Source organism: Heptranchias perlo, chromosome 3 (genome assembly GCF_035084215.1).
Source record: "Heptranchias perlo isolate sHepPer1 chromosome 3, sHepPer1.hap1, whole genome shotgun sequence".
Taxonomy (NCBI): Eukaryota; Metazoa; Chordata; class Chondrichthyes; order Hexanchiformes; family Hexanchidae; genus Heptranchias; species Heptranchias perlo.
In genome coordinates, this window is record NC_090327.1 from 79,004,864 (window position 1) to 79,022,594 (window position 17,731).

General features: G+C 40.9%; 1 protein-coding gene across 4 annotated transcripts in view; it reads left to right on the forward strand.

Annotated features, from left to right (window-relative positions):
• LOC137316340 (ATP-binding cassette sub-family C member 9-like) overlaps positions 1 to 16,789 on the forward strand; it is a 233,059-nt gene extending 216,270 nt beyond the window's left edge. For all 4 annotated transcript variants that reach the window (XM_067980409.1, XM_067980417.1, XM_067980431.1 and 1 more), the window contains 4 exons: positions 5,148 to 5,256; positions 5,383 to 5,461; positions 13,442 to 13,618; positions 16,294 to 16,789. In XM_067980409.1, the coding sequence (XP_067836510.1) occupies positions 5,148 to 5,256; positions 5,383 to 5,461; positions 13,442 to 13,618; positions 16,294 to 16,473 (545 nt within the window). In that variant the 3' untranslated portion in view covers positions 16,474 to 16,789. The remainder of the gene's footprint in view (positions 1 to 5,147; positions 5,257 to 5,382; positions 5,462 to 13,441; positions 13,619 to 16,293) is intronic.
• Positions 16,790 to 17,731: the final 942 nt, after the last annotated feature.

The window sequence follows — 17,731 nt, forward strand, 5'->3', positions numbered from 1 at the left end:
TGTCAGTAGATGAGTCACTTGTCGCAGAATACCCAGCTTCTGACCTGCTCTTGTGGCCACAGTATATACGTGGCTGGTCCAGTTAAGTTTCTGGTCAATGGTGGCCCATAGGATGTTGAATGGTGGGGGATTCAGCGATGGTAATGCTGTTGAATGTCAAGGGGAGGTGGTTAGACTTTCTCTTGTTGGAGGTGGTCATTGCCTGGCACTTGTCTGGCGCGAATGTTACTTGCCACTTATCAGCACAAGCCTTGATGTTGTCCAAGTCTTGATGCATGCGGGCAGGGACTGCTTTATTATCTGAAGGGCTGCAAATGGAACTGAATGCTGTGCAATCATCAGCGAACATCCCCATTTCTGACCTTATGATGGAGGGAAGGTCATTGTTGAAGCAGCTGAAGATGGTTGGGCCTAGGACACAACCCTGAGGAACTCCTGCAGTGATGTCCTGGGGCTGAGATGATTGGTCACCAATAACCACTAGCATTTTCCTTTGTGCTAGGTATGACTCCAGCCACTGGAGAGTTTTCCCCCTGATTCCCGTTGACTTCAATTTTACCTGGGTTGCTTGGTGCCACACTTGGTCAAATGCTGCCTTGATGTCAAGGGCAGTCACTCTCACCTCACCTCTGAAATTCAGCTCTTTTGTCCATGTTTGGACCAAGGTTATAATGAGGTCTGGAGCCGAGTGGTCCTGGAGGAACCCAAACTGAGCATTGGTGAGCAGGTTATTGGTGAGTAAGTGTCGCTGGATAGCAATGTCGACGACACCATCCATCACTTTGCTGATGATTGAGAGTAGACTGATGGGGTGGTAATTGGCCGGATTGGATTTGTCCTGCTTTTTTTTTGTGGACAGGACATACCTGGGCAATTTTCCACATTGGCGGGTAGATGCCAGTGTTGTAGCTGTACTGGAACAGCACTACAGTCGAGATGTTGTCGGGGCCCATAGCCTTTGCTGTATCCAGTGCACTCAGCCATTTCTTGCTATCACATGGAGTGAATCGAATTGGCTGAAGACTGGCTTCTGTGATGGTGGGGATATCAGGAGGAGGCCGAGATGGATCATCCACTCGGCACTTCTGGCTGAAGATGGTTGCAAACGCTTCAGCCTTGTCTTTTGCATTCATATGCTGGACTCTGCCATCATTGAGGATGGGGATGTTCACGGAGCCTTCTTCTCCCGTTAGTTGTTTAATTGTCCACCGCCATTCACGAATAGATATGGCAGGACTGCAGAGCTTTGATCTGATCTGTTGGTTGTGGAATCGCTTAGCTCTGTCTATAGCATGTTGCTTCCGCTGTTTAGCATGCATGTCGTCCTGAGTTGTAGCTTCACCTCATTTTTAGGTAAGCCTGGTGCTGCTTCAGGCATGCTCTTCTACACGCCTCATTGAACCAGGGTTGATCCCCTGGCTTGTTGGTAATGGTAGAGTGAGGAATATGCCGGGCCATGAGGTTACAGATTGTGGTGGAATACAATTCTGCTGCTACTGATGGCCCACAGCGTCTCATGGATGCCTAGTTTTGAGCTGCTAGATCTGTTCTGAATCTATCCCACTTATCACGGTGGTAGTGCCACACAACACGTTGGCTGGTGCCCTCAGTGTGAAGACGGGACTTCGTGTTGGTTCGCTCACCAACTGCTGCAGGCCCAGTGTGGCATCTATGTCCAAACTCTCGAGTCCAATTCAGCCAAATGCACCTCGTCGCGTATATATTATACTTCGGGTCATACAAGCTTTGATGTCCTTGGTAAGAATTCAAATTAAACTAATATTATTAAAAACTTTTAAATCACAAGTGCATCACTTATTGCACAACAACTAATTCCCTTTTGAAAGTCAGCATTGAATCTGCTTGGACAACCCTTTTGGGCAGTGCATTCCAGATCATAACTATTGGCTGCTTTTCAACTGTCTCTGGATTACACCCAGTGCCACACACAGGAGCAGACTGGAAGAGAAAGATTAGGATTGTCAACATGTGGCTGGAAGGATGGTTTAGAATGGATGGAGGGTTTCAGATTCCTGAGACACTGGGACCACTTTTGGGCGAGAGAAGGCTGTACAGATGGGATAATCTTCACTTAAATCGGAGAGGCACCCAAGGGTAACTAGGGCAGTAGGGAAACATTTAAACTTAAAACCTTCAATAGTGACTGGTATCCCTGTCTAATGGTCAGAAATTCCTCATAGCCCAGTGTGTGCTTCCGCAATTCTGGTCCAAGAAATAATGGTTAACATCACAGAAAAATTTTTCAAGGCTCCACTCACAGTACAAAGCCTTGTTAGTGAGGAACATGGGTCATATAACCAGGAAGCAGGTCAGTGTACCCACTTAAAAGTAAGTGGCTGCATATGGAGGCACGTATTATTTCAACTTTGATGAAGGCTCAAATAGTTTTTAAATGTTTGTCTATTGTTGTAAAGGCCATTTGGGACAGTGGCAAATAAAGACCATACAAAAACTAAGTGAAAGACACAAAACAAGCAATTGGGCAAGTGACAGAGCGGCACAGCACACAATCCCTGCTTGATGGCTAGAAAATTGGATGTGCTGCTGAATGAAGAGGTTTTCCCAGTTTGGCACTGTAGGGCGCTCTCCCCAGAGCGCACCTTACTTGTCAGGAGATGGCAGCCAAGCTCAATGAGCTGTACAGAACGTGCGTGCCCTCTGTGATGCTCTGCATCTTCAGAACCCTGGCCCGTAGTAAAAGTTCCATGCCCATCAGGCTGGTGCCTTCTTCCCACAGGGAAAGTGATGAGTGTGTTTCTACTTGCAAACAATCTCGCCTGTGGACAGCCAACTAACAATTTTTTGTTTAGCAATGTAAATCAAATGCAGTAGTAACTATAACATCCACATGCAGAGCTGTCCCTAGCATACAAGTATGCAGTTCAGCCTACAGGAGATGGCATACCTATGTAGCAGCCACTGCTGTGAATTGGAAGCACCAAAGGCAGGTTTCCTCAAACATGTCATGAAGAACTGCGTAGGCCAATAAATTGGGTTGTAGGTAAGGACAGGTACATAACATAACATATGCGGTACAGCTGCATCGGCCTTTCTTATCCCCTCAAGAACTGCTCTTCCTCTTCCTAACAAGAGGCAGCATTGGAATTCCCAAAAGGAATTACCATCCTGGGACGACCAAAGCTGCATTAGGAGCCCATGCTTTTTACTCAAATGGGCCAATGCTGGAAAGTTGCAAGCAGTCAGCTCAGTTTACTTTTGGCTGACTTTGCACTGGTATTTAGTAATTTCTAACTCCACTTAGACAAGATCTTAAAATCAGCCCTCATATTTGAAACTCTGCTAGAGTTATGTGCAATAGAACACTCAGTGAGAAAGGGTCACAGGCATTAGCAGGAATATATAAAGCTTCACTGCAGCTAATTCACTACTTTTTGGATTGATATAGAATGTTGAGGAGCAATTGCAATAGCTTTTGTGATCCAGGCATAAATTTGGAGGACTGCCTTCAGCACTAGCAATTCTGATAGTGCCACTCCACTCATAATCAATGTTGATGGTCAATGTGGGACTATGCAATGATGCTTTAACACACTGCATCAACTGGGATCTAACTGTTGCATTGTTTTTAAATATAGAAAACACGTTATGGGGTTTTGATTGATCGTAGTGCAGGCAAAATGTCCCATAGATCATGCAATTTGATAACATTTCTCATTTTTGAAAGGTAGAATCAGGCAGATTGCATGAAACATTACAGTAACTACTATGAGCCCAGTACACTTTCTCCAAGTCTTTCTGTGCTCCCAGCAAAAGACTGATGGCATTGATAGAAATAGATAGAAAAATAGAACATCAAGCACACTAGGATCACAACAGAACAACAATGACTTGCATTTACTTGGAACCTTTAATATAGAAAAACATCCCAAAGTGCTTCACAGAGGCATAATAAAAAATGGACATCAAGCCAAAGAAGGCGAGATTAGGAGGGTGGTCAAAGCGATGAGTTTTAAGGTGGGTCTTAAAGGAGGAGAGGGAAGTGGAGAGACAGGGATTTAGGCTTCTAATTCCCAAACGTGGGACTCAGGCAGCTCAAAACATGGCTGCCAACAGTGGAGTGAAGAGAGGGAGGGCTGCACAAGAAGCCAGAATCAGAGGAATGGAGAATTTGGGGGAGTTGTAAGGATGGAGGTTACAAAGATGGTATGGAGTGAGGCCATGAAGGGATTTAAATGTGAGGATGAGAATTTTAACTTTAAAGAGCTGGAGGACCAGGAGCCAATGCTGATCAGTGAGAACAGGGATGATGCGCAAGCAGAACCAGGTGTGGGACAGGATATGGATAGCAGAGTTTTGGATGAGCTGGAGTTTAAGGGGGGAGGATGAGAGGCTGGCCTGAGGATCATTGAAATTGACAAATTTGGAGATGACAAAGGCATAGATGAGGGTTTCAGCAGAAGATGGGCTGAGGTAGAGGCAGAGGAGAAATGACCTGTAATGCAACAGATTTATTAGCAGGATCCCTGGTTCCAGAAAAGTTTCAATGGCTTGATGCAGATTCTGTTTTATAGAAGGTACCATGATTTGGTGTTTGGAGTAAGTTACATGAATCAAACTCCTAGTAAATTACGGATTGAATCCTCTTATCTAATTGGAGCATCTATAATAAGCATTTACAAATATAGCATTGAGCTGATAATACACTCAGTACATAATAAGTAACATTCCTAGGGGTATTAGAATATGAGCTGCTAGGATTTCATTTGATATGATTCCCTGTACTTTCCTGATTTGAGGCTTCTGAACTGTTTGCAAGTAATTTAATCAAAAGACAGAATAATTGGTGTATCTTGGGATTATTGTATTTAATGTCTTTTCACCCATACTACTTAAGTTGTGTGTAATGTTGCTGTCCTCCATCACTCCCACCCTAGATAATAATGCCAATTTATATTCCCAAGATCTAGTATTACACTCAGTTTCAAGACAGACTTCTTGTCCAGATGTACAGAAAATTAACAGACCATATATTGTATTTGTGCAAGTCTCTGGCTTTATGATATTGCTTGTCCTGGGTTACTTCTTTCTACAACTTCATGCAAGATGTTTATCCAGATTCTGTTTGTTCATTGGGCAGTTGATTCTGATAGTCATTATCTTTGCAGGCTGTATAAAGATTGATGGAGTAGATATTTCCTCTGTCACGTTGGATCACTTAAGGAAAGCAATCTCAATAATTCCCCAGGAACCTATTCTATTCAGTGGCACCATCAGGTAAATTATGCTTAGCAGTTGCGGAGATATCGCAGGCCACACAAAATAATAATCATAAAATTACAATTTATTCTTGAGCCTTGACCAACTTGCTGAAATGCACCATATGTTCTAATTAACTTCCAGATTTAATCTGGACCCAAACTCAGTGCACAGCGATGAAAAATTGTGGGAAATGCTGGAAGCTGCGCAGTTGAAACCTTTGGTAAGTGATTGGCTTGTCTGATAAAATGGTATTGCTGTACAACAAATATGTATGTAAATTCTTTCTCTGCTGTTTTTCATCTCAACACTGCAGGAATGTTTTATCCAAGAATGTGTTAAATATTTTGAAAGGGTGAGAAATAGAATCTGTTCATTTTATGACTTGCTAGAAAAAAAAACTGCTACTATTTCTGCAATAAATGTGTTTTTTATTCTTAAACTTAAATTTGGACCTCAGTTTTTCTAGTAAGAGTGACTAAGAGGTTGGACACTGTTGACATAAACTGTTCCATCTGGAGAACAATAAGCCTTGCCCATAAAAGATAACTGAGTTCAAATATTGCCAAGAACATAGAATCATCCAATCATAGAATTTTACAGCACAGGAGCCGCCATTCAGCCCACTTATGCCTGTGCCAACTCTCTGAAAGTGCTACCTACATAGAATCATAGAATTCTACGTAGGTAGAAGGAGGCTATTCGGCCCATTGTGCCTGTGCCAGGCTAATTGATACCATTATTAATCTAGGTTGCTTCAGTTTTTGCTTTATGTCAATTCAGTTCTCTTGCACTGCTAGGCTCAGTAACTCATCCAAGTCATTCTTTGATGTCAATATACAATGTTTAAAGAAATTCAGCTCTTTTGTCCATGTTTGGATCAAGGCTGTAATGAAGTCTGGAGCTAGGTGGTCCTGCAAGGACCCAAACTGAACATTGGTGAGCAGATCATTGGTGAGTAAGTGCCACTTGATAGCACTGTTGATGATTGAGAGGAGGCTAATAGGACAGTTAGTGAATCTCTTCTATACCTCTCCTTGGCCTTGGTATCTTTCCTAAAGTAAGTGCCCAAAATTGGGGACAATATTCTAACAGTGGGTTATCATTGTCTCTTTGCTTTCATACTTGATATCCCTATTTTTAAAATCTGGGATTCCATGTGGTTTTTTTAAGAGCTTTATCAACTTGTTCTCTCACTTTTAAAGATTTGTATTTCTGAACTCGTAAGTCCCTCTGCTCATCTACAGAATGTGAAAGATTTGAGCTCTTTTGGAGAATTTTAACACTCTCCTCTTCCCCGCCCCCCCCCCCCACCTTGCTGGGAGGCCTGCATCTGGCACCAGAACTCTAATGCATTATTTGACTTCTAATAAACATCTAATTTCCATGTTATTTTCCAGAGTTCATGAGCAATGAGGTCCAGTCAACCTTATAAGCAGTTGTAAGTGCTGCAATGTCAAATCTATCTCTTATTTTCAAACCTGAATTTTGAACTATTTTCAGATGCCCTTGTAAGATTTGATGCTGGATAATATAGGAACCATAATAATACAGCTTTATTTAGAGCCTCAGAAATGCTGTACTAAGAACTTCTGCATTCTCCATAATCTCAGTTTAGGTCTTTTTGAACAATTTCAAGATTAGTGGTGATGTAAGCCTTTAGACTCCTTTCTGTTAATGGCTAAATTACAGCTGCCTGAATTTTTTTTAATTTAAAGTTTCAGCACCTGTAAGGAAGCAACCTTCATTCAACCATTTTTGGGCTGTATTCAAACTTGAGTCTCTAAAGGTAAAAAAAAGTATATAGATTACCTTAAGCCTTTTTATAATGCTCTTCAACATGGAATCCAAAATATTTCTTTTAAATTACCAAGTAGTGTAGTGAATATTTTACTTATTGTAGCTAAGAAGACAAATTTTCTCTTTGACATGTCCTGGAGGAAGTTCCATTCAAATTGGTAATAGCAGTGTCAGAGACTTTGTATTTGTCATGTATGCACATGTATAAAGAATGTAGGCTTTACTTCACCAACACATCTGTTGTAAAGTGAGGGATACATGTACAGACCATGCAAGACCCTAGAGCAGTTTCCTAATGAACTGTTGAAATGAAAATTTATGTGATGAGCATTACACATACGAGTTGTCTTTCAGTATAGATTTCACACAAGTTCTAGCCAACTATTAAGTTTTATAACCCTTAAAAAGTGAAGACAAAAAGCCATAGTTATTAGCAAATCATTGTGCACTCTGTCACCTACAGGAATAAAGCAATCAATCTTTTAATTCACTTATAAACTTGTATAAAATCAATTTCATTATGTAAATAATCTAGAAAAGCCAAGCAATACTGAAGGTTTGTTTTAAGTTTAAGGTTTCTACTACAGTTTCTGTTGTTTGCCATGATATTTCTGACTGCACTATATTTTAATAACAAATCTGTTTCTCTGCCCCCTCCCACCCCACCCCACCGCTTTATAATATTTACACTAGTATTTTGGCACAGATTTAGTTTGTGTTTTCTTTTATATTTGTAATTTTCAAAGTTCTACTTTGTGTTAATGTAACATATTTCTAGTGGGTTTTTTCTAATGGAATCCTTTTTTGAAAAGAAATCAGTTCTTCCCCAGGCAGATTGCCATGCACCATTCCTAGTTTGAGAGGGTCAGCAGGTGACCTTCTCCCAGGCTTCTACCAATGTTGTTTTGTAACCATTCAAAGGAAGTGCACAAATGTCCCTGGTAGACTTGGCCATTAATATTTCCCTCCCTGTGATTGGTGCCCCGTTGTCAACCCAAATAACTTGGGAATTGTCTGCATGAGGAATCTCTTTAGAGTCGTTGAAGTGTAATGTACAAATATTAATGTTATACCTTTATAGTTTACAGATCATTTATAATAAAAACATAGTCCCTCCTTACACCAGATCACTTAGAAGCTAGCTCTGCATATGTTGAGCAGCTAGAGCTGGGAAGAGAGCAGACGTCACAACCATGAAAACTGCAGAAAATCAGGGAACATGGCCAGGAGAGCAGGTACTACCTAGGCAAACATAAGAACATAAGAAATAGGAGCAGGAGTAGGCCATATGGTTCCTCGAGCCTGCTCCGCCATTCAATCAGATTATGGCTGATCTTTGACCTCGACTCCACTTCCCCACACGATCCCCATATCCCTTGATTCCCCTAGAGTCCAAAAATCTATCCATCTCAGCCTTGAACATATTCAACGACTCAGCATCCACAACCTTCTGGGGTAGAGAATTCAAAAGATTCACAACCCTCTGCGTGAAGAAATTCCTCCTCATCTCAGTCTTGAATTGCCGACCCCGTATCCCGCGATTATGCCCCCTAGCTCTAGATTCTCTAACCAGGGAAACAACCTTTCACCATCTACTCTGTTAAGACCCCTCATAATCTTATATGTTTCAATGAGATCCCTTCTCATTCTTCTAATCTCCAGAGAGTATAGACCCATTCTACTCAATCTCTATTCATAGGACAACCGTCTCATCCCAGGAATTAATTTAGTGAACCATCGTTGCACCGCCTCCAGGGCAAGTATATCCTTAGATAAGGAGATCAAAACTGTACACAGTAGGTGGGAGAGGGGGGGGGAAGAGGAAGAGGAAGAGGCAAAGTCATGAGAGCAATTAGAGCTCAGGAGAGGGGACAGAACCACGAGATCTGGCAAAGGTGAGCAGGTTGCTTGAGAAATGGTTGATGCGGCCATGACACCTGGTAAAGCTGTAAAAAGCATCAGGGAGTCACGGCAATGAGTTCAAATAGAACTGAGCAGAAAGATGAGAGGGGATAACCTCAGGCTTGTAGGTATCCTCTATCTGAGGTGTTTGAAAAATGTCTTACAGAAGGATGCTAGGCAGGTCAGCCTTCACTCTCACACCCTTATCTGGCTATCTTACTTTGGCAGATAGTTAGTGCATTTTGATGCTTCCTTACCCAATGACAGCAGACCAGATGGCATCACCAAGAAATGTGAATTCCTGACTCATTGTAATCTCACAGTATGTCATGCTTTCAGTGGCACTGCACATCCACAAGATACCTCCAAAAATATGTCTGAGCCCAAGCACACCTACATACCAGTGACTATGGGAATTGTCTTCACAGGATCTAGGTCAGAAGAGAGCCAGATACAGAGCTGTGCCATTTGTGGTAAGGACACCTGCAGCTACCATGCAGCATAGTGCTGGCATATCCAATGACCATAACAGTCAGATGTGGCCAGAAACTTGGCTCCACCTTCTTGCAGACATATTGCAATGGGGATCGTGTCAGCTTTGCTCAGTGGTAGGATTCTTGCCTCAGAGTCTTAAGATTGTGGGTTCAAGCCCCCCTCCAGGGACTTGAAACCATAATTTAGGCTGACACCTCAGTGCAGTACTGAGGGAGTGCTGCATTGTGGGAGGTGTCATTTTTGGATGAGCCAAGACCTGTCTGCCTGTTCAAGTGGGCGTAAAAGATCCCATGGTACTTTTTGAAGAAAAGTAGGGGAGTTCTCCTGGTGTCCTGGCCAACGTTTATCCCTTAGCCAACACCACCAAAACAGATTAACTGGCCATTTATTTCATTGCTGTTTGCAGGACCTTACCCTGCACAAATTGATTGCCATGTTTACCTGCAAAACAACAGTGACTGAACTTCAAAAGTAATTCATTGACTATAAAGCACTTTAGAACATGAAATATATATAAATGCAGACTGCTCCTTCCTTCCTGTGGTGCTGTGGAGTGGCACTTAGAGCCACCTTTGTCACGACCACCTCACGTAGCAGCATCTCTGCTTCAGCAACCATGAAATAGGAGGCCCAAAAGGCATCTTGACCTATGAATAGCTTTTCAAAAGACTGTTGGAATCTTTGTCCCGCGATTCTTAAACTCCTGTTTAATTGTCCTCTTCCCTCTAAACTTCACTTTTAATTTTCCACTCCCATGATTAGTGTGTTCCCTGTACCCATTCAAATCTGTACCTGAAGCTATGTGAATGAGCAAACCTTGGAAAATGGGGTACAAACAGCATATCGCTATCTGAGTCTGTCTAAAACATGGCACTAGCCAATCAGGTCTAAACTATGCCAATAGAAGAAAATCTAGGCTCTTGTGTCTGAGCCAGCAAGTTGACTACTGAATGTGCAACCTCCATTTTGAAGCGGTAAATATTCTAGCATATTTTAAATGAAGAGCTAAAGTGGGTGAAAAATTCAATTTCTCTCATATCTTCTATAGCAGTTCCCACCTCCGAGATTAAAAATCACTATCAGTGTGTTATGTGATTGCAATTAGGTATAGGAGAATCAATAAAGCTTAATCTCATTTGGTTAATAACAACAAAATGCATTGTGGTTTTAAAAACACTAACGGTAATCATGGGAGCATGAGTAGGCCGTTCGGCCCCCTGAGCCTGTTCCGCCATTCAATTAGATCATTTGTAAGGAGTCTTACAACACCAGGTTATAGACCAACAGCTTTATTTGAAATCACAAGCTTTCGGAGCTTTCCTCCTTCGTCAGGTGAATGTAGGATTCCATATAGGTACAGCATATATAGTCAGAGAACAATGCCTGGTGATTACAGATAATCTTTCCAACTGCCCATTATCACACCTCGGCAGAGATATAATCAAAGCAATCAAAGGAGTGGAATGGTGTTCAGACGGAGAAACATTACATACAAGACTACTGAATACACAAACGGTCAGAACACAAAGACAGAGAGAGAGAGAATGACCAGTTGTATTAAAAACAGATAACTTTTTTTCGCTGGTGGGGTTACATGTAGCGTGACATGAACCCAAGATCCCGGTTGAGGCCGTCCTCATGGGTGCGGAACTTGGCTATCAATTTCTGCTCGACGATTTTGCATTGTCGTGTGTCTCGAAGGCCGCCTTGGAGAACGCTTACCTGAAGATCGGAGGCTGAATGTCCTTGACTGCTGAAGTGTTCCCCGACTGGGAGGGAACCCTCCTGTCTGGCGATTGTTGCGCGGTGTCCATTCATCCGTTGTCGCAGTGTCTGCATGGTCTCGCCGATGTACCATGCTCCGGGGCATCCTTTCCTGCAACGTATGAGGTAGACAACGTTGGCCGAGTCACAGGAGTATGAACCATGTACCTGGTGGGTGGTGTCCTCTCGTGTGATGGTGGTATCTGTGTCGATGATCTGGCATGTCTTGCAGAGGTTGCTGTGGCAGGGTTGTGTGGTGTCATGGACGATATTCTCCTGAAAGCTGGGTAATTTGCTGCGAACGATGGTCTGTTTGAGGTTAGGTGGCTGTTTGAAGGCGAGTAGTGGAGGCGTGGGGATGGCCATAGCGAGGTGTTCATCGTTGATGACATCGATGCCTGATCTGTACCACAACTCCATTTACTCAACAAAAATCTATCGACTTCAGTCTTGGAAATTTCAATTGACCATTTTTGGGGAGCAAGTTCAAGATTTCCACTACCTTTTGCGTGAAAAAGTTCTTCCTAATTTCACTCTTAAATCATTAATCTCTCTCCTTTTCATCTGCATCTCCACGATTTTACTTTTAATGTAGAACCTCGATTATCCACCATACTGGAGGGACCCTACTTGCAGATAATAGAAATTGGCAGATATTCAAGATCTCCAAATTACCGTACATTGCTCTGCCTCTCCCTAGTTGGCTCCCTCAGTCCTTTCCAGCAGTGCACATCTTCATTCCAACACTAGCTAGATGAGCTGCTACTGCTACAGCTGATCAATCATTGGCTCACAGCAGCCCCACATACCCATTCTGACTTCGACCATCGGACCTGTGAAGAACCTGAGATAAAACGCTTCCCTGACACCAACCACATAGGTAAGAGTTAAGGCAGCATGCAGCCCAGCAATACTGTTGACAGTCTCCACAATGCTGAACTCAGCGGATCAATCCATAGTCTGCCTTTTAAAATGTGATCCCTTCTTTAAACAGGTAGGTTCTGCTTTGATTTTAAAGTCATCATCTCTGCTAAAATCAGTGCAGCAGAGGATGCCAACAGGATTGCTGGAAGTGAATGCATACAGCCTTGCACTCAACTCTAGCTGGAGGCCATGTCTTTCTCCAGGCTGTGGGAGAACTATGCTCTGAAACAAAAAACATTCTGGTAGCCCTGACTCCCATTAGTCTCCCATTATCCATGAAAATTCAAGGCTCCATTGTATTCCTGTCCATATGCCACATTTCATTTCCATTTTCTGCCCATGCTGTGTAAGTATAATCCAGGTTAGTTTCCAATTTTTCCTTCTGCAGAACAGCCTCCACTTGCCAATGTGCCCCTACAGCATAGCAAGGATTGTAAATTTGCTTTATAGAGGGAAAATAGGGCACAACCATCATCCTATAAGTTTTGCACTACTAAGCAGAAGATTTTGTCAGTTGTAGTGCAGAAATACAACTTCAGTAAACACACTCTTTACATCTTTCATAAGCTTTAAATAAAACATCATGTTCCAGCAAATACAAACACAGTTGCCTACAAACTCAAAAGCATTAAATATAGGAAATTAATTAAACTGCATTTCAATCCACAAAATGTTTTTTTCCTGTTGTTTAAGCACTAGTCCAATAGGCTTGGACACAAAAACTGAACGAATTGAACTATAAAATCTGTTTAATGAGAAGATGTAGCATAGCAACATTTTTATCTATGTTGACAATATGTTTAGGATATTATTAAATATGAGCGACATCATCACTTGCAAATGCATTTGGTCTTTATTATATTCTCTACATATCAAATAACTAGTAAACTAGTCTTTTCAATGAAAACAATGCAATATCTGTTTGCTTCTTGCATGGTTGTGACATATGCACTGAAGGGTTACACCACAGGCTGTGATACCCCTTCACTTGCATTATTCACTCAGTTGTATCATGGTATTCAGAATAGAAAGGTACAAAAAAAACTGTTGTGCTGATACCTAAATACTTAAGTAAAAGAAGCCTCTCTTTAAGATTTTTGGATACAATCTAAAAATAGTAAATAGAAGTGTGCGTTGTTCATAAAGAGCCCATTTGTATATGTTGGTGTTTAAGGATCAAATTTCCACACATACAACAAACTAATCAGCATTGCTAAATATTGGTACAGCAATAGTAATTTTTAAAGTGACTTATTTTATTTCCAAATATTTTTCAGCTTTCAACTTGCAATTCACATGACGTGCTTTATTTCATTAGGTCAGTGACCTCCCAGAGGGACTGAACACCCTTATGGCAGAAGGGAGTGAAAACTTCAGCTTGGGCCAGAGACAGCTTTTCTGCATCGCTAGAGCCCTTACCAAGAAATCAAAAATCACTATTATGGATGAGGCCACCGCATCTGTTGACATGGAAACTGATGCTGCTTTCCAAAACGTAAGAAATTTTGTTTTTTGCTAAATACTCATAATATGGTTTTGGTTTTTACAGTGCAGATTTATAAAGCCAAGTTACGTACTTACTGGATTTTATTTTTTAAACGTATTTTATTGCTAAATTGTTTATTTTTGCCCTAAGTAGTAAATAGCCTTCCAGTGCAGTGTATGTCAGTTATGTAAAGGAATGCTGTACATTGTAGATGTGGTTTAACGCAAATGAAGTACTGCAATAGTATTATGTCACCTGCATATGATGATGCATCTGTTTTTGTTCATTATTTACTCAAATAATGCTGGATCTGTGCAGGATTTAAATGAAAGATCATGGCCCAGATTTTGCCGAAAAAATAATGGCATCTGAATGGCGCACACCGTTATTAATGCGCAAATCGGCCAGCATGTTGTGGTGAGGAAGAGATATCCTGTGAATTGCGAATCACCAGACGTTGCTGGCCAATTTGCGCCGCTCCGCCATTAGCTTCGCGAAAACGGCATCTCGCCCTGAACCGCACCGTGATTTTCATGAAGTTGCTGCATTTGCACATTAATTGCCCATTAAACTCGCCAGAGAAAGTTAAGTCTAGTAATGACATGATAATTGTTAATGACTGCCAATCAACCTCTCTTGCCCAGAAAGTGAACAATTATCAGTGTCGAGTCGCATGCAGTTTGTGAATTGTTGGAGATTTTAAAAACGTCAAATTTTAAATGTTTACATTTTTTTTCTTACTTTTCCTTTCTGCCTCTCTTCACTCTCTTAATCCAATCTTTCTTTCCCTCTCTTTATTTGTCTTTCTGTACCTGATTTGATATTGAATTCACTCACTCTAATTCACCCTCATTCTCAGTCCTTCCTCTGTTTATTGCTCAATCCTTTAATCTCATTGGTTAAGGAGATACACTGTTTGTCCCGTTCTTCACCAAGATTCCAGATGCCCTCACCGCACCATTATCAGCTCTCACTTCCAGCAACTTTGTGGGCAAAAAATGTTAAAACCTAAATGTGCATGAACAAGATTAACTAACAGGCCCATTGCGAGATGCCCCGTTCCAGTAAAATCTGGACCCATGTGTTTTTTTGGGTAACAACATCATAACGTAACAACTTTGAATAACAATTTGAAATAGTTCCAGAAGAGAGCGTTCAAGCATTTTGTGAAATGCAAAATATACCTGCAGCAATCTTTGTTTTTAAGGTTCTTCTCCCCCATCCTAGAGTAGCTGCACCCTGGTAATCTATGGTTATCTGTGTAAGTAGACATGAGCAATCCATAGAAGAGATGAGAATCACACACATGCATGCGCATATACACACACACCTTTGAAATTGATCCCATGTAGCAGTTGGTTTTAACAATATATACACTCAAGGAAATGGTTTTGTTTTGTTTAGGTAAGATATTTTTTGCTTGGTGGGGTCATGGCAGACACCAGCCAATGCACTTTGTGTATTTCAGTAGCAATATCCACAGTGAAGAATTAATTAGGATGTACAGCTTTATTGAGTTATATTTGACAGTTGATTACAGTAGAATTTTTTTCTGGTATATATAAATAATGAGAGCTGCTATTAAATAAAAATATTTTTTTCTAGCATTGGTGTACCTTGCGAGAAAAAGCGGAAAGACTGAGTAGAGCCCAGGCATTTTTCTGCAAAATGGATAAATGTTGAAGATAAACTAGTACTACTCATTTCCTCGATACAGATTTAAGAGCATCCTTTGGCTGAGATCTGCAAACTCTGCTGAGTATGATGCATGGCATAGAAACACCAGAGAAGAAGGGGGAAAATGCATTCATTATTGATAGAATGGGGCAGATAATAAATATTATTGGACTCTAGGGCCTATTCAGTGCTCAATGCGTTCCATAATGTGTTGTGATTACGTAGTTGGTGCGTAGAACCTGCACAGCAAATGTGTGTATGACTCATTAAAACTCAGTTTCTTTTCACCTTAGGCTAAAGGCCTGTAATACAGGTAGAGTCCGAGCGGTGCTTTGGAAGCTAAGCACCTATTGAGAACAGGCACTTCAGGAGAGGCCAGCCCAAATATTATAACTTTTTCTTCAGGATGGCCCTTTCCTACTAATAGGACAGCCCTTTGTTTATGTTGCACACTATGCTTAGTCACCAAAGGACAATCTGTCAGTGGTATTTGTTTTCCAAAAAATTTTTGGTGCTGTAAAGGTAGCCAATTGCTGTTCAGTTGCTGGCGCCCAACTTTTGGACCCCAGTGGTACTCCCAGGGCATCATTCATCAAATGCCAGGAGTGCCACTAAAATATTCAAATTTACTGATTGCATTATTCTGTAAGGTCAGCTTATTTGGGTACAGGCATATGCAATAGCATGGAAACAGTGTTCTCAGTGGCACTGCATTGGGATGCCATTATACACCCCAGTGTGTTAATAAAGCCTAAAATGTGCCCAAAAGCACCCATTGCTGTCACACTAAATTTTCCTGCTTTGTTTAACAATACTTGTTTGGTGCTGTAAGCCAGACTCTAGTTACTTGTACTGCCATGGTTTGCAAGTTTCAGAGTTGTTTATTAACTAATGTAATAATATAGAAGTTACACTGATTTTGTTACATTGCTAACCGTGGGAAGCCTTGGCATTTAATATCACAACTAGCGTTTATCGTAATTCTGTGCATTTGGTTTCTTCTCTAGGTTATCCGCACTGCATTCATGAACAGTACTGTACTTATTATTGCTCATCGTACACGCACTATTATGGATTGTGAGAGAGTTCTAGTTATGGAACAAGGGAAGATTGTAGAAGATGGAGATCCAAAGATCTTGCAACAAAATGATAGTTTATTTGCTAAACTAGTCAAAGGAGCCAAATGATGACCAGGCATGTAGTGCAATTGCTAAAATGTTGCATGTATTTTTTAAATACTGTATAGTGGGAAATACCAGCAAGAGGAATTCTTGCCTAAAAATGTTATTCTATGGAATAGAGAAAAATGTATTAATGTTTTTTTTAAAACACTTTATTATTCATTGAATCCAAAATAATTTGTGAGAATTTCATTTTGGTGCTTTTTATGAAAGTAGTAGATTAAATTTCCCAATATATGGTATTGTCCATTAATGATTTTCTAGATAATGTTTACTTTGTTTAAAATATTATAAGTTGTCTTTATAAAAAGAATGAATTGTGCATAGGTATGTGACTGAATTTATTTATACACTTGTTTTTTGTGGCCACTCCTAAATTTGACATTGTAGAAATTAGCTGCCATCCAATTTATATATTGTATGTCACTTGCCACTTTCCCAGGACTAGCTGTGAGGGCTACAAAATGAGAAATACACTCATTTCAATACTTTAGACTCGTGGGGTGACTCCCAATGAGACTTGATTAGAGTTTTCTATTGAATATAATGGAGCTCCTGCTGGGATAAGGTAAATTATGTTCCACTGAGAAATCATAATAGTTGGTAAAAGTTTATTAAAAAAACAATCCGAGATGATGGATTTCTTTTCTTTTAATATTATGAGTGAGTAAAGGGAACAGTTTTATAAAAACAAGACATTAGGCACTGATTAGAAAAATGAGCAAGATTTCAATGGCAAACTGGACACTAATAGATTCAGATTGTTTATGAAAAAAATCAACTGCCTACATTGTTTGGCATATACACCAAATTTAACACAAGATCGACCGAACCTAAATTATAAAAACCTACCATTTCACTAACTATCCATTATGCTCTGATGGATATATAGGGGGGAAAATGCGATAGGGGCCATTTTTGGACGTGGGTAACACGATGCGCTAGTACCCCGCGGTCAATGGCCCCTGCACAGGCAGGATGCAAGTTTGGACCCACCGGAGCACTTACCTGCAATCAACCTTCCTTTCCAGGCCTTGCACGTGGAATCAATACAATTCACACTTTCTACCACCAGATGGAGCTCAATCTCTTAAAGGGAGGATGTTTCCTAGAAATCTCTTAAAGGTAGTTGGTACCTGTTATTTGCTGAAAATAACAGTCTACTGTCCGCACAGAGTCTGAACGGAGATCAGACATAGCACACGTAAAACACAGATGCAGATCCCATCCCTATGTTTACATGAGCTGATGAGTTATGTTAAAA